The 20,980-nt window shown below is 40.3% G+C and overlaps 2 protein-coding genes across 3 annotated transcripts; one reads left to right on the top strand and one right to left on the bottom strand.

Annotated features, from left to right (window-relative positions):
- The first annotated feature begins 125 nt into the window (after window positions 1–125).
- Window positions 126–9,464, top strand: si:ch211-132b12.7 (uncharacterized protein LOC564531 homolog). 2 transcript variants are annotated; one of them, XM_044201245.1, is made up of 4 exons: window positions 126–514; window positions 3,523–3,698; window positions 5,215–5,408; window positions 7,465–9,464. In XM_044201245.1, exons 1-4 carry the CDS (start codon window positions 501–503, stop codon window positions 8,497–8,499), a joined length of 1,419 nt encoding a protein of 472 aa, XP_044057180.1. In that variant the 5' UTR covers window positions 126–500; the 3' UTR covers window positions 8,500–9,464. The 2 variants fall into 2 exon arrangements, with proteins under 2 accessions (XP_044057180.1, XP_044057182.1); XM_044201247.1 differs by lacking the exon at window positions 126–514 and adding an exon at window positions 1,080–1,297.
- Window positions 9,423–20,959, bottom strand: LOC122878449 (sodium- and chloride-dependent GABA transporter 2-like). The gene is made up of 14 exons (XM_044201241.1): window positions 20,270–20,959; window positions 20,056–20,190; window positions 18,435–18,575; window positions 17,713–17,800; window positions 17,471–17,603; window positions 17,256–17,390; window positions 17,075–17,178; window positions 16,817–16,941; window positions 13,700–13,812; window positions 13,479–13,616; window positions 11,885–11,987; window positions 11,454–11,554; window positions 11,113–11,283; window positions 9,423–10,322 (listed from the first exon to the last, which is right to left on the bottom strand). The coding sequence occupies exons 1-14, from the start codon at window positions 20,427–20,429 to the stop codon at window positions 10,212–10,214; spliced, it is 1,758 nt and encodes a 585-aa protein (XP_044057176.1). The 5' UTR covers window positions 20,430–20,959; the 3' UTR covers window positions 9,423–10,211.
- Between the last annotated feature and the right edge of the window lie 21 nt (window positions 20,960–20,980).

Below are 20,980 nucleotides of genomic sequence, written 5' to 3'. Positions count from 1 at the left end.
CTGTTTTATTTTGCATGAACTTAGGCAGTTTCTGCAAGTCCAGCAGAGCCACCTTCTGACTGCAGAGCTGCGTCTTTGGCCACTCCTGCTCACGTGTACAAGCATGCTGACACAGCTGACTGGCTCCAGGAGTCACTGTAGAGCATGTGAGGCAGCTGCTACAGAAACTACATTGAGTATTTCTTTTCAATAAATGTAAAACGCAAATTTTGCACACCAGCATATTGTAAAACTGTAATTTTCTATACAGTATCAGTTTTGTCCCTCAACCATGTGCAGTAGAGTTGTGTATGCTGGCTTTCGTTCCAGCAAGCAGCAGTAGGCTTGTGGTCACAGGCCAAGTGTGTAAATCTGTGGCCAGTGGTCAGCTGCTGTTGGGAATAAAACCGGACAACATGACTGGAGACTGCAATTCAAGTTCTTGGCATATCTCAGCCAACTGAAACAATCTTCCTCTGCATTCATTTTTATCACAATCCCAAATGTGACTTTTACCAAATATGAAGTCTTGTAGGTGAGGCTCTTTGTTTATTGCACACGTTGATTTATTTATTTATTTTTTCTCTATCACTGTCTCGCTGCTGCATGTGCACTAATTTCTTATGTTTCTGATGGCTGTCATTTGTCTCATGGACCAATGGGCGTTTAGTTCGCGGAGAGAGATCGTTTTATTGTTTGGTAGTCGGTTCACCAGGCGGCTGTGGGTTCAATTACGGTAACGCAGACAATTATCACCCCCATGTTGAATTGTGTCATCGGTGGGCAACTGTGTGTCCGTGATCGAACGAGATAACGTTTCGATTTTGAGTTTTGCAACTTTTTTTTAAAAAACATTTCGTCGTCACGTGAAACGGCGGCGTCAAGCTAGTTACAATTAGCCACTGGGATTTCGAAACAAAAGCGTGAAAACTGCCACCGTTGGATAAACGTTTAGGTAAGTATTACCTGAGGAATATAAAATCATGATAACTCCGAATTGCGCTGTATATTGTCGGAGTAGTTAGTGTTATTTACAAAACCTTATTGTTTGTCTTTAACTGTGCCTTTTATTTTGGAACCAACCGGATATGAAATTCCTAATTCAGACTATCTTGACAGACATTGCCAAATCTTAACCCGTTTTCTCTGTAGTCATATCTCACGGTATATTTGACAAAGAGAGGAAAATGAATCACTCTTACACAAACTCCGACAGATAACAAATTAAACATGGCACGTTTGCGTTGGTCGGCGCCCTAAAACCGCGCATAAGGAGGAAAACGACGTTATTAAATAAGTGGGTGTTTTACACTTGGAGGTAAGTTTTCCACTGTAGATAAGAGAGCTAATACATCTAATGGCTTTGTCAAAGACCTGATATTGCCAAATATCTATACTTCCTATTCAAGCTCACTCTTTTGTCGTCTTTTACATGGCTGTCGGCCTGTTAACAACGCATCATGACGTTTATATTTCGACCACTTTATGTGTAGGGGGTTTTTTTTGTAAGCGTTGATGGCCAGTGTCAGAGGAAGTGTATGTTAGAGAGGGCCGGACTCAAAGTTGAGTGTTACATAAGGGGGGAGGAGGAGAGGGAGGGGTGGTGGTGCAGTTTCAGCTGAGACCGAGATGTGCTGCCTTCAGGGAACCACTGCCTCCGAAAATATCAGAAGCACGGGTTGAGCGTACACAAATTACCACAATATAAGTTTTACATAATTACCAGGATAGATTAAATTTTCTATGAAAAGGGAGATGTGGTGTTTATCAAAGATGGAGAGCACTGCATTTTTACAGCTGATCAGAAAAGTCAAAATATCACTAGCAAGCCTAATGTACATTTCTTCCACTGCAGAGCTTTACATGTTGCTGCAGTGTAGATTTTGTAGCAGACCTAAAATGTGAATATAGAGTGTGTGGTTGCATTGTGGATTCTTGTGTACTTGTAGATAATTATTTTCCCTACTCCTATTGGAGACCTCATAATAGAGAGCACAGAGGAGTACCAAATGTAATTTGGTTTAGTTTCCCCAGCTGATTCTGCCACCTGTTTACTACAAGTTCTTCTGTTTTTGGATTTGTACTTTGACCATTGGATACAGTTATGACATCCAACTCCTCATGGAGGATATAGCAATACACAACAAAGCAAATTGTGTTTCTGTAACTGGAAGTACTAGCTGAAGAGTGTTCATCGTTGGGTAACTTCCTGTCATTTTCTTATTTACATTATATAACTCTTTATAGGCACAGGACTTGTAGTACAATAGAATATCAGTTAACTTGAATGTGAGGACACGTGGAGTGCCATTTTGGCTGCCTCGCCTTCAAGATTGATGTCATATACTTGCGTGTGAGAGAAAAAAACGAGAATAAATTAATGTTTAAACCCAGCCTTAATTTGGACAAGCGGTAGCAATCTTGTCAAAACACGAAATGACTCTGTGCTCCATGTCTCTGCCTGTTAGCTCGAATTACAGCATTTTATTTGTGTAAACGCTGTAATAGGCTCGATATCTTTGACTAAAAACAACGCATGACATGTGCTCCCTGTAAATACATGGTGGGCACGCACATGTACACACATGCACAAAAACAGTGGAGAAGGTGTTTACAAATGGACTTATTTGTGGTTTTCTTCAGTTTTCTCATGAGCTTAAACAAAATGTATATATAAGTGTAGAGTTTTAGCACTGTCTCAGTTACCCCATACTTTTCAAATATATGCAATTCCTCTGATTATGTATTCTCAGTACAGTGCTGTATACTGTACATAAACTAGATCTGCAGGCACATCAAGGACAGACTGTTAAACTACCAGTATATGCAGCTCAAAGTAAGACTTTAAATACCAAACATGTGAAAAAGAATATTTTTACCAAGATTCTCTGTGAGGTATTAATAGAGGGTACGCACATGATGTCACTGTGCGTAAGTCTCCTCGGTTACACCCCCTCTAAAGGCAAACACACAACCATCAGCATGTGCTATTGTGGATTCACGTGGAAAAAAATATTGGAAACACTACCCAATGGTATAAAGCTGTTGTGCAATCGAGTACAAAAACAGATTAAGAAAGAATTCAGGCAAATGTTTTTTACAGACTGCCCAATATAAATGAGAAGAGGAGCTATTAACAGCATACTGTTTTTTTTTTTTTTTATGAAACTGTGTGCTGCTGAAAAACTGACGTCAGTGCATACCATCTATTCAACTCTGTGGTCTTTATTGTTTTTTCAAAGATGGTGCACTCAAAATGTGCATTTATTGCTTCAAATGACACCAGTATGAAATTAAAACATCTAACAATATTCAAAATAATTATAAGTCAATGGCAATAGAAATTTGTATATTTTTATTGTTTTGCATGTAAAAGAATGTTAAAAAAAAAAATGTCTATAGCGATGGCCATTAGAGGCTGGATCCTATCCCAGCATGCAATGGGTGATATGCATGCAATGGATTTTGTTGTTATACTGGCAGTTTCTGGCATTCAGAGGCAATCTAATGTATTGTATGTTGTATTCTCTCATTATGGTCCAGAATGCCGACGGAACAGCCTTGCTTGAGCAAGCACAGTCCTCGTGCTACATCCAGCAAGAATGCTAAAGATAAGAGCAACAGTACGACTCTACTGGCAATACGTAATACTAAAGACACAGACGACTCCAGTGGAAGGGCCTCCCGCTGCAGTTCAGAAAAAGACTCTGGCTACTCTGGTGAGTAAATGTGGAACAATTTCAGATAAAACCAGAGAATGACAATTTGCCAAGTTTTATTCTCTACAGCTATTTCCCATACACTCCCATTTACAGGTCAGCTCAGGCAGTGATAATTATAACAGTTGAATGGAAGAAACAGTGCATTACATAATAGGTAGGACATTTTATTGGATTTTAAATGAATCAGTGACAGGTTATATTGCTGACTTTCAGGTTTACATCCACATCAGATGAAGACTGTAGGAATTGTAGCATTTTTTATAAGTTAAAGGTGGGGTTGTCACTGGCACTGCACCAACTGGTGTGTTATCCTAGATACATATATACATAAAACGAAGAGAGGGTCACACTCAGGAATTTGTCATTCAATTAAGCTTACTTAAGATAACTTAATCATGGGGCGCCCCAGTAGCTCACCTGGTAGAGCACACACCCCATGTGCAAGGCCAACCCGTGGCCCTTGGCTGCATGTCATCCCCCGTCTCCCTCTCCCACATTTCCTGTCTCTCTTCAGCTGTTCCTATCAAATAAATAAATAATCTTAAAAAAAAAAGATTACTTACCCACCATGACAAATACCATGATATAAAGCGAACATAGCAAGTAATATAACTAACGTTAGCTAGGTTGTCGGTTAGTAAACTGTCGCCACAGTTGCTGCTGCGAAGCTAACAGCCAGAGAGGAGCAGACGGTTTCCCAGAGCCAGCAAACCAGCTCCATTCAGCGATACTTACAACTCTCCTGCTACTATAGCTAACATCACAACAACAGCATGGCTTGGCAAACTAGAAAGTAAGCTGAATGTCCGTGGGTAAGTCATTTAACGTTACCTGACACACAAATCATGGCTGGAATAGTGTTGTGTGGCTCAGTCAGAGCCACTTTGTTTGTTTTAGCATTTACAGAGCCAGGGTTGTGTACAAGTGTTGAGTTTTTTTCAGCACACACACAGAACGGACAGCTAGTGGACCGCAAGGAGATATTATCTGAATTAGACAAAAAGATTTGTATTGGATTAGAATTGCATACCCCACCTTTAACATACACTCAAATGAAGTAATCATTTTTAATATTTCAAATTGTTTGCTGCCAATGACTGTCTGAAGTCGATGACCCATAGACTGATGATGTGGCAAGTGAAATGGCCCTGTTTGGCTCTGTTACTGATGCTGACATTATTCTTCCTATAGCTGTCATTCCTATTATTACTAATTTATTAATATTAACACTACAATTACTATTCTACTATATAAAAAAAAATAAAAAATTCTATGTGGTCTTTGCATTGTGCCTCCCTAACCCTATCCCCTTCCCCCAAACCCCTCCCCTCCTAAAACCTCCTTGGTTGCTTTGGCTGTATGTTAAGGATCATTATCCTGCATTATCCTGATCTTGGTCCTGCAATGTCCACCCAGTTTGGATGTGAACACCACCCTCAAAAACACTCAAATCAAAGCTGAGAGTCAGCACTTCAACCTCTCTGAACCTCTCTCTGTTCCAACTTCTCTGCAGACGGTTCAGACTGGCAGCAGACAGACGTGGAGGACCAGCGGAGCAGCAAAATCCAGTACAGATGTAGCGAGCGTGAAGAAACGTCACAGCCAGGTCAAAACCAAGAACATGGGCAAGGGAACCCTGGGAGTCCTACCCTGATGCCTGCAGGCCGTGCACCCATCTACATAATCAAGAACATGGTGCTTAAGCAGGTAAGACAGGTGTAGGCATAGCGAGATCAGGAATACACACTATCCGAACATAAAGATTCAGGCCAGCAGGAACATTTTCTAAGCTCATTAGATTTCCCCACTATCTCAGCTGATGAGCTTTCAGAAGCCATCACCAGCATGAAGAGGGGAAAGGTGGCTGGTCCAGATGGGCTTCCTATAGAGATTTATAAATAATTTAAAGATAAGCTGATACAACCACTCTTGGATATGCCATTGGAGTCATACGAAAAGGAAGACCTGCCACCATCTCTCAGAGGGGCAATAATCACTCTGCTGCTAAAACCAGGAAAGGCTCCCACTGACCAAATAGACCTACAGTGGTGTGAAAAAGTGTTTGCCCCCTTCCTGATTTCCTGAAGAACAAAATGAAGACTTTGGAGTGGCCTAGTCAAAGTTCTGACTTGAATCCTATTGAGATGCTGTGGCATGACCTTAAAAAGGCAGTTCATGCTCGAAAACCCTCTAATGTGGCTGAATTACAACAATTCTGCAAAGATGAGTAGGCCAAAATTCCTCCACAGCGCTGTAAAAAACTCATTGCAAGTTATCGCAAACGCTTGATTGCAGTTGTTGCTGCTAAGGGTGGCCCATCCAGTTATTAGGTTTAGGGGGCAATCACTTTTTCACACAGGGCCATGTAGGTTTGGATTTTGTTTTCCCTTAATAATAACAAACTACATTTAAAAACTGCATTTTGTGTTTACTTGTGTTATTTTTGACTAATATTTAAATTTGTTTGATGATCTAAAACATTTAAGTGTGACAAACATGCAAAAAAATAAGAAATCAGGAAGGGGACAAACACTTTTTTACACCACTGTATGTTACTACTCAACACAGATAGCAAAATCATATGCAAGACTTTGGTGAGACACCTTGAAGAGTTACTGCCGGCCATGATCAAATATGACCAAAATGGCTTCATCCAGGGGAGGCAGGCTTTTCATAATGTTAGAAGGGTACCAAATATCCTTTATGAAAAGAGAGGATCACCGAACACAGCACTGCTGTCCTTAGAGGCAGAGAAGGCTTTCGAATTGAGCGGAAGTATCAGTTTGAAGTGTCAGAGTGGTTTTGAATAGGTGAAGAACCCAACAGCCAAAGTAGTGACAAATAATATTACTTCTACCTTCTACCCTTCGCATTGTACAGATCTACCCGCCAAGGTCGCCCTCTCTCCCCATTGCTATTTGTGTTAGCAATGGAGCCATTTTCTATGGCTATTAGAGACTCCATCCATATCTGGGATCTCAGTAGGTGACTCAAAACATCGAATATCACTTTATGCAGACAATGTTGTCCTTTTTTTAATTTGTATTCGCTGCCATCTTTGTTTGTCAGGCTACAAAATAAATATGAATGAATCATCAGTACTGTATCTATTTCTTGACATGGTTAACCAGGTAACAAAACTGAAAATCTGTGCACCCTGGGTATTTATCCAAGTGATTTTATAAGAAGAGTGACCGTACACTAATAGACTTGTCTTTTACAAGATAAGAGAGCAATAATAGCTAAAAAGCTTAAAAGCTTTAAAAAAGGAATACACACTATTCCTCTGCTTAAAATGATTATCTTAAACTGTATGTAGAAAAGTAAGAAATGAGGTGTTCCCAAGGCAGTGTACACCAGAGCCCTTACACAACAAGAGCAGAGACGAAAGACTGAGGCAAGTAGAGAGCTGAAGGGTGAAAGACTTAGAAATGTTTTAAATTAAGTTGCAAAATGTCAGAGACAGGCCAGGCAATGGCATGTATTTGAATTGAGTGATTTTCTTTTTCTGATTTTCTAACTGCCCTGATTAAAGCCAAAGCTTTTACAGAGATGTAATATTTCGCTAAAAAGGGACACTTCAGAGTGTTCATTATGGATGTGCCAAAAACAGGGAGGAAGAAGAGTAAATTTGATATCTCCCTATCTTACAATTTGATTCCTTTTATAATGTACTAAATTTACTTATACCCTTCCTTCAAAAATTTGTACTTTGAGTCCTTATCTGTGTCTTATGCTTCCTTCTTCCTCCCTGTCCCACCAGCCGGACATAATCCAGAAAAGCGGTCAGCTGGACCGGAAAAATGGAAGCAGGGAGACTGGTGCTGCCCATATGATCCTTTTACAGCAGCCTAGCTTGATGCCGGCCACCCTCCAGCTCCACAAGCCCTTGTCCCGGAAGTCCAGCACCACAGGAAAGAAAATAAAAGGTAATTACCTACCCATTCTCAACTCCTACCCCCGCATTGCGCCACAGCCCAGCAAGAAGCCGCCTGATAAATCCTCATCGAACGATGAATCCCAGAATCTGAGCAAGCGAGTGTGCACAGAACACAAGAGTGATGACACACCTGTGACAAGGAGTCTACCTGAGCAACACTTTTATAAGCAACCCAAAGTAGCTGTCTTAACCTCTGGTCTGCCATGTTCCTCTTCAACCAGAGATAGTCTATACTCCTCCAGTCCCACTACTGTCTCCTCGAGCCAGGGCTCCACATCTGGATCCAGTCTGTACAGCACCTCTTCCTTCCTCGCAACAAGAGGACTTCGCAGAAACGGCACCACCAGTACTCGGCACCGCCGTTTCCTCAACACAGTAGAAATCCTCAGACAGTCAGGTCTGTTGGACATTACACTGCGCACAAAGGAGCTGCTGCACCAGAGCAACGCCACGGAGCAGGATATTGCCCAACTCCGCCAGCACACAGAGCTACTGTGCCAGGCTGCCAGCAACCCCAGCTGCAGCCTGAACAGTATCACAGCCTGGGAGCATCTACACCAAGCCATGGCCGAGTCTGGCAGCTACCCCGACCTTAAAATCCTGAAAAATGTACCAATGCCATGTCATCCAGATTCTGCCAGTCAACCAGAGAGTATTTCCACAGGTGATGCCAATGGCCCACTAGCTGCTGAGAACTCAGAGGTGCCACCGCCTCGCCTTCTCACTACTGTACCGCACCCAAATCAGAACTGTCCTGTGCCACCGCAGTCTCACTCAGGACAAGGCAGGGAGCTTGAGGCCGGTTCTAAATCCTCAGAGAAAGTCACCTTTATGCCTCCTGACAGTTCTACCGGTTAGCACAATCTGCAGTGTCTTTAAAGGGAGAGCGAGTACTCAGGGCCATCTAGTGGAGAACCAGTAGTTTTTTTTGGATATTATGTGTGGTTTTCATGGTGTGTCCCTAGTTATTTAAACCTAGTTTTATAGGGATTGCACAGAATATCTCTGCAGGTCAGTGGAAATCCAACGATGACTCGAGTTCAGTACTTATTATGATGAATAAATCCATCTCCTGGTAGATAAATGTTGAGAAAATGGTTTCTTATAACCTGCTTTAATATACGATATTAGAAAGACAAATAAATCTGATCTGATCTGAAGCTAAAGGCTCCCAGAAAAATGGCATTTTAAGGAAACCGGTAGCACTCTGGTAGCACAACTGGTCACTCAGTGTTGCAGAGAAAAACCTCTGTGTAACATCACAAAGTGCACTACACTGGACCGCTGCTAGGATTTATATACAAATGCCTTAAAAACTCTTTGACCTGGTATTTTTTGCATTACCAGGGCACATCATCATCACAGATTAACATACTCATTTAGTTCACTGAAGTCTTTGTTCATTTTACAAATGCAGCACACTTCTTATGATAATGGAAGCAATTCAACCACAGACTCTCTAAGATAATCAGTTATACAGTTTCCTCTCATGCAGCAGCTTTGTTGTCCGTTCTCACTTTGATGATATTCTCTTTTTTTGCACCAATTGTTGGTGTTGTGTGGTCATCTGTTTTAGTCATAGATGGAGAACAGTTTGCATTGTGAGTATGAGAGAGTTTGACAGTGTTTAAGTATAAAAGTATGTTGACTAAGTGGTTATATGCATGTGGTATGTGTATGATTTTTCTTCCATTTCTTTGTGCTTGTGCATATGACGGACAGCACTGCCAGCAATGCACACATTTCTGAAATTTAAAGTGCTTTATACAGTGTATTTTTCAGAATTTTAAGGTATTTAAATAAAGCGATACATGAAGAATAGACTTTTCTGTTCATCATATAAAGTCTTTTCTAATTGAGTCTCCTCATGGTAATATTTCTCTGCAATGAGTTCATATCACAATCCAGCTGCTACCATGGAAACTGAAAAGAGTCACCAAGGTTGTGATGCACATTTGAGAAGCACATGTATCCATGGAGTGTCTCTGCCCTTTGTGTTTTTATCCTTTTATAATAAAGGAGTGATTTTGTTATGACAAGAAAATTATTGACAACAATGCACGATTGATAACTGTTGAAGAAGTAGGTAGTGTTTTTCATGCAATATTTCTCCTCCAGTGTATTTTCAATATTTCTAGGATCTCTTGAAACTTCAACAGCATTTTGCACAGATAAGTCATTTATTTTTTAATTATACATGCCTTTAGTGGATATTTCACATTGCAGTTTTTTTTACTACTTACTAATTGTGGCTCAAAATAGAAATCAGATGGTGATTACGATGTGACTAAAAAGAATTTCTGCAAAAATATCACTTTGAAAATATGTTGTTTTTTTTTTTTGTTAAACATAGTTTGTTCTGTTTCATTCAAGGTGGTAGATGTTGAAAGGAGGAAGCTGCTTTCATAACTATTTCCACAAAACTTTGCTGTGATGCACAGTGATAATCATGATCAGCATGATACAGTTACAATGAATAAAAGTAATATCACAACCAGCCCGCTTAGTGCCAAATCTTAGTTGTTGGACACCCAAATGCAGTTGAGTTCAGGATCAAGTAACGTTTCATATCAAATGACTGTGAGCCGGTGCCGATCTTCCCCTCCGATGTGCTGCAGCTCAGTTTCTCCTTTTTGGGTCAGTGAGCAGCCAGGGTCAGGTCGGCACAGATGATGGAAACGCTATGAAATTGAGAGAAATATTCAACAAAAGTCTGCAAAGGTATACCAAAACTTTCCATTGACCTGAAGCAAATATGTAAAACAAGACCTCTATCACATAGTTTTGAGGTGGTTGCATAATATGTGTTTATTGCATTGTTGCAGTGGTGAAACAGCATTCATGCAATAATCAGTATCAGAAACCCTGTATCAGTAATACTGGCTGTTAGATCCTTCATACTGGCACAAACTAAGGAGAACGTAGTTTGTATTTTGGAAATCAACATCATACTTGTGAGATGCAGACTTTGAGATTAATAAATCTAAACATTCCCCACTTTTAAAGACCCTCACTCCATCATCATAATAATCATAAAAAACGACAACTCATCTTGTAGATGGGATGTGAGACGAGGCTTGTCTGTAGAATCGTTTCTGGCATTTTATAGGACGCTTGACTCATTTTGCTGACCTTGAAGCTTGTGAGTATACGGTATGGTGATAAAATCTCTTTGACTACTGACAGACATTGCCCTTTTGCTTTTTATTGGCACACACTCAAATCCCATGTATTAGTTAATGTTTTACACGTGGATTAAAAAAAGAGTCATTAAGCACATTAATTGAACTTTGATTTCTATTTTATAAGGTCTTAAATAAGAGCTGACTTAAGGATTCTGTCCACAGTTGGATTATTGCATCAGTTTTTTATGCTAAAATGGCCCAGAAAGTTGATTCCTTTTTATTACATGACATATGCACCACGCCATTTCTTCTTCAATTATCACAATCAATTACACAGTTGTCCCACCTGACTGAGGTTCCCAGTCCCAGTTCCCAGCTTATACAGCGCCCATCCCGGCACGAGCAGGATGGAGGAAAGGGCCAGTACCCAGCCCAACGTGTATGCCCAAGCTGGGTACACGTACCAGCGATTAAAGGTCAGAGGCTGGTACCAAACTAAAGAACATATAAAAGAGCCCTGGGGAAACAATACAAAGAGAAATTCTGGACATTTGAGTATAAAGATTTCATCTAGCATAAAAATCCGAAGGTTACAATAAAGTGCAAATACATATTGAGGTGTACATTGGGATCAGGACCAAAGCTGTGTCATTGTGCATGTTTGCAACACTTAAAAGCCTGACTCACCAGAGAGACCAGTGGTGTGAGGTAAAGCCAGCAGATTTTAAAGAACGAGTTGGCTTGCACACCTGTCATGTCCTTTATGATGCCATACAACCGCTCTGCCCCTTAATAGGAGTTGAGGTTGGGTGAACAGTATATAATGACTCATCAGACTAGATGTTTGTGAATGACTTGGTGTAATTTAAAGGGTAACTTCACTTATTTTTATACATAAAGGTCAGTTTACTAGTCATTACTCAGCCTGTGAAAACAGGTATATGTCTTCTGTGGCTCTGGAGGAGAAAAGTACATTCCAGCATTTTTGGAACTTGAAAGGTCAAGATATCTCAGTCTCTGCTGCTTTAATTTTAATCTTTTATTTTGATCAGTCCCCCCACTTTATGGAGGTTCAATATTAAATTGTTGGAGTACCCCTTTAAAAACAGCATACCTACCAAATATCCATCCCAGTGCCAGGGATTGAAACACACAGAGAAAGAGGATGCAGGCTCCGTTACAAGCGTAGTAGTCGAACATCTGGAACACATACATCCCTCCCTGGAGACAACAGCAAAGACATTCATTTGACATGGGTTTATTTGTTTCACTTTATATGTCAGCCACAGATGTATGGAAGCCTATTCCTACCACTTTTTTTTTTACATTATTACAATATATCAACTTATATCTTATAATAAGTAAACTGTCATTATAAGCTGATAAAACAAAATTGTGATATATAAATGTTTATATTTTGGCAGCAATACACTGTCATAATGGATTAATAAATAACTGATGTACATATAACACTACAGTGGTGTGCAAAGTGTTTGCCCCCTTCCTGATTTCTTATTTTTTTGGTCATGCCATAGCATCTCAATAGGATTCAGGTCAGGACTTTGACTAGGCCACTCCAAAGTCTTCATTTTGTTCTTCTTCTTCGTCTGTCAGCCTCACTAGAATGCTGTATCAAATTCACATCTGAATCCATATAAGGTTCGGCTATTATACAACAGATGTTGAATAAACATTTGCAAACAGTTTGCTCAACTTATCTCCACTAGGCCACTCCAAAGTCTTCATTTTGTTCTTCTTCAGCCATTCAGAGACCCCACAACAACATCTAAAGAACTGCAGGCCTCACTTGCCTCGGTTAAGGTCAGTGTTCACGACTCCACCATAAGAAAGAGACTGGGCAAAAATGGCCTGCATGGCAGAGTTCCAAGACGAAAACCACTGCTGAGCAAAAAGAACATTAAAGCTCGTCTCATTTTTGCCAAAAAACATCTTGATGATCCCCAAGACTTTTGGGAAAATACACACCTTCCAAAAAGCTGAACGTTTTGGAAGGTCATCTGGCGTAAAAGTAACACGGCATTTCAGAAAAAGAACATCATACCAACAGTAAAATATGGTGGTGATAGTGTGATGGTCTGGGGCTGTTTTGCTGCTTCAGGACCTGGAAGACTTGATGTGATAAATGGAACCATGAATTCTGCTGTCTACCAAAAATTCCTGAAGGAGAATGTCCGGCCATCTGTTCGTGACCTCAAGCTGAAGCGAACTTGGGTTCTGCAGCAGGACAATGATCCAAAACACACCAGAAAGTCCACCTCTGAATGGCTGAAGAAGAACAAAATGAAGACTTTGGAGTGGCCTAGTCAAAGTCCTGACCTAAATCCTATTGAGAGGCTGTGGCATGACCTTAAAAAGGCAGTTCATGCTCGAAAACCCTCCAATGTGGCTGAATTACAACAATTCTGCAAAGATGAGTGGGCCACAGCGCTGTAAAAGACTCATTGCAAGTTATCGCAAACGCTTGATTGCAGTTGTTGCTGCTAAGGGTGGCCCATCCAGTTATTAGGTTTAGGGGGCAATCACTTTTTCACACAGGGCCATGTAGGTTTGGATTTTGTTTTCCCTTGTGTTATTTTTGACTAATATTTAAATTTGTTTGATGATCTGAAACATTTATGTGTGACAAATATGCAAAAAAATAAGAAATCAGGAAGGGGGAAAACACTTTTGCACACCACTGTATATACTGACCTCAGTGATCATGAAAAGCTGAGAGAAAAAGCATATGGCGCAGAAGAGGAGTAGGAAACGTTCCCGCCTGCCTGCCCTGCGCATTTCTGTGGGAAACATGTCTATGATGGATGTCATCACCACCTCCATGGCAACAAACTGTACAGAGAAAGGATGACACAGGATAGGTACATTTCCAAACGTAAATATGTTCTTCCAACAAGAGTTCATGTAGATCTCACTTGTGTGTCCAAACCCAAGAGGATGAGCATGACAAAGAAACAGATGGACCACAGTTGGGGCAGAGGCATCATGGCTACAGCCTGAGGGTATGCAATGAACGCCAAGCCTGGACCTGGAAAACAAGATCAGAATGATGCAAGACTCGTCACCTTCTACTATCAGCCTTTGTTGTTTAGCCAATTTAGCATCAATGACTTTGTAAAGTAAAGGTAAATATGCATCCAGATGGTGATGCAGTGGAAATCCCGTCAACCAAGCAACATATAAACAACACCCACCGCTGTGTCTCAAGATGTAGGGAATTGGGGAAGTTACCGGAAGTCACAAAGGGGTTTAAGATCTACCCAGAAGGACCAAGCGTAGATGAGGAGAAACACAAGCACTGAAAATGAACTGAAAATTCACAAGTGTGTCTCAATGTCAGATCAATGACGCTTGCAGGGAACTGAATGTATAAAGAATTGTAAAAACCTTTGTCGCATAAGCATGACAGCTTTATTTTCGTGATCACTTACAGTTTTTATTCATGGTTTAGGATGAGGAAGATAAAAGTAGTGTGGGCCAAAAAACACTGAGTGAACATTAATGTAATATTTGATATCCAGAAATGCCTGATTATAATAATGTTGATTGTTAGTTAGATCATAGGCGTGTGTAAACATGAGATTCATCAGTATGAATCTGAGCACTGAATCACTACTAAGGAGTGTCTGCTGATGATTGAGGGAATGTCCCCTATCCCCTTGCCAACAGCCTTGCAGAATACAAACACTTCAACCAGAAAACTACCAAAGCTGCAGAGCTGGCAACCCCCAGATCCACCCGAACTCCTAGCATGATCACACACAAAACATGCCAGCCAGAGTCAGCAGCAATTTCTGGGCGTGCTGCAGGGTACTGCTTTCAACAAGTGCCCCGCTGCATACCAGAGCAGGAATGCATGCAATGCAACCTCTGTGACAACCAACTGTGCCTTCTCACTCGGACTTGGAGCTCAGCAACAGTTACTGTGCATGCCATGTCTATGGTTGTCCTCAAGATGGCAGCAAAGATTTTACCCATCATGAACCAGTGGTGGAAGAAGCAGGCTACTCAGATCTTTTACTTAAGTAGAAGTATCAGTACACTTATGTACAAATACTCCATTACAAGTAAATGTTCTGCATTCAAATTAAGTAAAAGTACAGACATAATATACCAGCTAAATTTACGTCAAGTATCAAAAGTAAAAGTACTCATTCTGCAATAAAATTACCGTGACTGATATATTTTACATTATTAGTTTGTTAATACTGATGCAGCAATGTGTAAGTAACATTTTATTGTTGTAGCTGGTCGAGGTGGAGCTAGTTGTATCTACTTATACAGTTAGGTAGTGTAGTGCACTGGTTCCCAACCTCAGGGTCAGGCCACTCCAAAGGGTCACAAGATACATCTGAGGGGCTGTGAGATGATTAATGGAAATTAAAAGAAAGGACAAAGTTCTGGTACACAAATCTGTCTTCATCTTATGGACTTTTCGCTTATCTTTGATTTTTTGTGAAATATTTATATTTATTTATTTATTTTCATTAGGTAAAAGTGTTATCGCAAAATATGCTAAATCTACTTTTTCAAACTCCTCCTAGGCCGTGAGTCTGATCTGCATGACGTTTTGCACGTTTTTAAATCTATGGACCCTCATGATACTCCAAAAAGTTATAAAGGAACAACTTCCTGTAGGTTGCAGTAAAACAGGAAGTGATATCATATCTCCACAAAGGTTTGTCCAATTAACACATAACTTGGGCCAGTACTTTCCCACGCCCCGCCGAGGCTCAGTGTAAACTTTGGCACCAACTGGCCACTAGGTGGTGATTTTGTTGCAAAATCATGACGTATGCGAAACCTTTTTTTTTAACTAATCTTAGATTGCTCGTCCAATCTGCATAAATTGTAGCAAAAACAAAAATAAATAGAATGAGTAATCTAAGGCAGCTAACAAGCAGCAGGATCAGGTGAATGATCAGGTAAATGCAGGGGATTTTGCAGCATGGTATGTAACGTAAAGGATATTTTTAGTTTTTTGGCTGCTACACTCCTAAGACTTGTCTCTTTGGTTGCTGTTCTCCTATGACAGAAATGGTTCCTCAAGTGTATAGCTAAGTCATAAGTCATACACAGGAATGAGCTCACTAAAAGAGCCCCCCTCACGGTAGTATAGACTTTCCACCTTCAGTGATGAATGTTGCAGGCCCTAGTTAGCAAGTAAGAAACCCATAGAAATACATTCATAGTAGCTGCAGTATGTGGAAATTATTTTCACTTTTACAATTTTAGGATCAACGTCTTTTATGTAAATGTGATCAATTACTGTCCCATTGTCTGTTGGTGTGGTTACAATTTGACTGTAACCTTGCTGTTGCATGAGGTTTTCTATGGATTTCAAAACAAGTGCATTGTCATTAAAATCACCCATTATTATTTTGCCTCCTGAAAGTTGATTAAAATGGCTAACCTACACTAGTAGTCAGGATTTTTTTTAATAGGCTAATTTTCTCTGATGTTGGTCTATACAGCACTATGTAATTGTGGTTCAGAGGCTGAACATTAAACATTATGGCTTAATATTATTATTATTCTAATATTTTTGAATATATGTCAGTGGCTTTAAAATCTTGAATGACAATATTTTCCAAAGATGTCACTCGACTTAAGGCTACATATGCTTGGCCAGCCGACGAGATTTTTATTTTTTTAATGACAACACTGCTTTGTCTAAAGTTAAGCCTTGCACTTTATGTCTTGTGCAAGCCCAGGGTAGACGTAATGGAAAGTGACGTCTAACTCCACCACTGCTTGTCACTTTGTCCTCGTCAGCACCTAGTGGGGTTGCAATTTCAAGTCCTGGTACTGAACATGGAAATTTAATCTTAAGTTTTCTGCAAATTGCCCCGTTTGAGTTTTTTTTTAATCAAAATCTTGAGCTTGAATTTGCACTATATCTGAACATACCTTGTGCAACATATTGTTATTATGTGTTTGCACTGTTTGTTGCAAAAATGTGAAGGTCCTCTGTCCTCGGACACTGGGTGCAGGAAGACAAGGTTGCATCTCTCTCTGGTGGCTTGCATTACCTGACTCGGCCACTTCTGCAATGGGAACACCCTGCTTGTGGGCCATGAATCCCAGCACAGAGAAGACTGCAAACCCAGCTACCACACTGGTACCACTGTTCAGTAAACACAGCCACAGACAGTCTCTGCAAAACATAAAAACGTGCATATTTTACGACTTCATAGCATGCACTTGATCTTTTTTCACATGTTGTTGCATAGCTCTTGTCCTTTATTGATGTCAGAAATGGTGTCAGTCATGCACTGACAAATACTTACTTATAGCAGTTGTTGTTGTAAGTGTTGTAGCTGCCCAACACAGTTAAGGAGCCCACACCCACACTGTACGAGAAGAAGATCTGAGCCCCAGCCTCCATCCAAACCTGTTCCAACAAAGCAACAGTGAGTACATTTGTCCACCTAAATTCTACACTGTTACAATATAGCTTTAAGCTCCTACCTGAGGGTCTGTGAGTCGTGAGAGTTCAGGCAAAAGATAAAACAACACTCCTTGTAGAGCCCCAGGAAGAGAGAGTCCACGGATCAAAAGAATTAACAACATCACGTAGGGGAAGGTAGCAGTGAAATACACCACCTGGAAAAATGACAACAGTTTAAGTATTTAGAAGTATACTGTATATACATTTACCACAGTTTTAAGGCTGGTAAAAATACCTTTCCTGTAGACTTGACCCCTTTCCAGATACAAAAGTAGCAGATGACCCACATAACAATTAGGCACAACAGAACCTCCCACCTGATGCTGCCAATCTCCTCAATCCCCCCTGAGATAGCCAGCACTCGTCGTCTAGAAGGATAAAAGATGGACAAAAATGTTTAATTGAGACTCATTAGGACTGACTTAGTCACATTTAAATGAACCTAGAGGCTTAGTTTGTTCGTCTACATAGACATACTCCCAGAATTCGGTGGCAGCTGAGGCTGCATCAGTCTGATTGGTCCATTCAAAGGTGTTATTTCGTGTTGAAAGGTCTACACAGTCATCTGAAAGGATAGTGAGAAAAAAATATAATAATAATTTAAACATCATTTAAAAACTCTTTTTCATTGGGAGTCTTGCCGTCAGTCAGGGAGGGTCTAATGAAAGACACTATCCAGTTGCATTATGGAGAATATAGAATCCAGTGTTTCTAGCCTGACATCACGCAAATTAGTCTGGAACCTCTCAGTTCATTTTCGATTTCCAAGTGGCGTTATCAATGGGCACAGACCACATCAGCAGCAGCTCTCTTGGCTCTTTACGAAATTGCCTCAATGGCGCTCCTCTGTGCAGTCATTGTATCAAACCATATTTGATATACAGTTGTGATTCGGCTTGAAAAAGGGGGGCCAGACGCATCTGCTAGAGCACATAAAACATGAACTCGCAGATTCGTCTGGTTCCCAGGCGAACTTAGGGACTAAAAGTGAGGATATCTCCGACTCTGTTGCTCTGATTTTGACCATTCTTTTTTAAGTCTGTCTCTTACAAGACCCCCCCAACATTATGGAAGTGCAAATTACTTTTAATTTCCATAAAAGTCACTGTTGATATCTGCTATTATAACATCAGTTTATCATGCAAATGTTAGTACTGTGTTATACAAGTCTTCAACGCATGTGACAGTATCCATTTTACCTGTGTTCCAGTAGTTGTTGCAGCTGGCCCAGGGGAGCTGGGAGCTGAAGGAGAACACCAGGTAGAGCAAAGCCCAGGACAAAATAATGATGTAGGTCATACAGCTGTAGAAGAGGATCACCTGCCCACCATAGCCGATACCTGCAGGGCCAGATTTGGTATTTTCTGTTATAGACAATCATTAGGAAAACCTGACTTCTTCCTCCATTTATCCATTTACTCAAAACGCTTTTTGTTCAGGGTCGCGGGAACCTGACTGACCAAATCTTCTACTAAAACTGCTTACTCACTCTGAGAGACTAATTCTCACTAAAGATCAATACATAAAAAAATAATATATATATATATGAATATATACATGAATATGTAATTTTCTCAAATTTCTAGTACAAAACTACACAGGAAATGAAGTGGAGGAGACAATACTTTGAGGTATGACTTCACCACTCTGAAAGGTCACTTGTGTGAAGATTTTACCCAACTTAATGTTTATTTTCATAAACAACAATCATTTTTAATAAATTCTGTCTACAGAAATCTATTGTGTAAGAGTTTCTTTGTTGTAAAGAAACATTCCTATCTGTAATGTTTATATTTTTTGGAATATCAAACATATTTAAATCAGGCACAGGTACATTTGATTTTAAAGTTTTAAAAGAGTACCCCACTGCACTTCTATAACAATGTCAGACTCACAACGGACAGCTTTATTTTTGTATAGATTATTTAAGGCTTTTTAAATAATTAAAGGCTTTTTGCCTTTATTTGACAGGAACAGCTGAAGACAGACAGGAAATGTGAGAGAGTGTGATGGATTTGGGGGGATGACAAGCAGCAAAGGGACGCAGGCTGGATTCAAACCAGCTCTTTAAAAAAAGATGCAGCAGAATTGGAGATGTTTTTTATTACATGCATTCTCCTTCTTTGTCAAAACCTGGCACCTACATTACCCACAATGCAACTCAACTGCAGGCAGTTCACTAGGAGATTTGGGTGCATTATGCTAGTAGTGGCTGATGTAGTCTCGAGCAGAGGAGCTACATAAAGGTCTGGTAAGCTCACGTCTTTCTAACTCCACACCCCCAGATTTTATGCAACTTTTTTAACAAATGCAGCAGTACTCCAAGAGACCTGTAAACAGACTATTATATGTAAAATCAGTAAAATCTTAAATCTTCAAAATAAATACTCAGTAACACAACAAAACAATTTCCAAGTTTAAATATTTATTTATTTTTTAATCCTTGGAATAAGGGTCACAGCGGCCATGTAAGTTTTGTCAATGTTTGCCTTGTACTGACAACCATGACAGACCTTTGATATGGAGAGAGACATGTCTTTCCAAATTTATGTTTAAGTTTATGTTTTGCTTCACTCAGTTTCAGTGTGGGTAATGTGTTACTGACTGATGTGAAACACTGAACTGCCTTATCTGAAGAAAGAAACCTTCCCACAGCGGTAAATGGGCCACTAATGAAACTGCCAGCTACTCCTGGAGCTAATCAGTCAATCAGTCGGAGATGGTTTCCTGTGAATCTTGATTTTTTTGAGCTTTATGTGGTTTCTACAGTAGATAACATTTTTGCCTTTCTCTGCTGCGATAAAGTCCTGAACAGTATACCTTCTGCCAGTGGGCATAGCTTCCTCCAGCAGGTGATGCCGCCCTCCTTGGTGTACTGGCCTATGGTTGTCTCCAGCAGGAACAGGGGTACGCCGCAGGTCACCACAAATACCAGATATGGCACCAGGAATGCACCTGAATTTACAAAGTATACAAAATGCGTACCTGTACCACAGATTTGGGGTAACAAGTAGTGAGCATCATATTTTCTTACCCCCTCCGTTTTTGTAGCAGAGGTAAGGAAACCTCCACACGTTGCCCAGGCCGACAACATTTCCCGCCACAGCCAAGAGAAACTCCACCTTACTTCCCCAGTGTCCTCTCTCCTCCAACTCCACTTGCTTGTGTTTTGTTGCACATTTTTTATTCAACATACCCAAAACCTCAGACTGAACCCAGTCTACTTCTTCTTAACCAATATGCTTTGTGTCCAGGTTTTCTCTGCCTTTATATTCACTACTGATTCTATGTTGGGTAATGAGCAACTGCCTGAACAGTTAATCAGTTCTCAGTGGAAATGTAAATTATCTCCAGGCTGAGCATGAATTGCAATCTCTAAACGAACAACTAATTAGAAAAGTCCAAGTTCGTTTTGTAGTATTGGTTTCACCTAGTATTGTTGGGGGTTTTTTTTTACCAAAGGAAGCAAATATGTTATACATTGCTTTTCTTGTGGTTTAGCTTAAATACTCCTCATGTGTTCCTCCAGATGCATCAAAGTCTTTGGATTCACTGATGCTTCTCCTAAAGCCTAACCCTAACACTACAAAATGGCCATCTTCGAACTCTGCCTCCATTTTGATCTCAACTACAAACCTATATAAGTTTCATGACTGCATCTTAGACGGTTGTGATGCTATCACGTTGGCAAAATATGTCCACAGACAGACAGACACATAAACACCTAGCAAAGTACTCAAAACCG

The sequence above is a fragment of the Siniperca chuatsi genome, linkage group LG7, assembly GCF_020085105.1.
Source record: "Siniperca chuatsi isolate FFG_IHB_CAS linkage group LG7, ASM2008510v1, whole genome shotgun sequence".
Lineage (NCBI taxonomy): Eukaryota > Metazoa > Chordata > Actinopteri > Centrarchiformes > Sinipercidae > Siniperca > Siniperca chuatsi.
The sequence above is the reverse complement of the archived record's forward strand: the minus strand, read 5'-3'. Positions and strand labels throughout refer to the sequence as shown.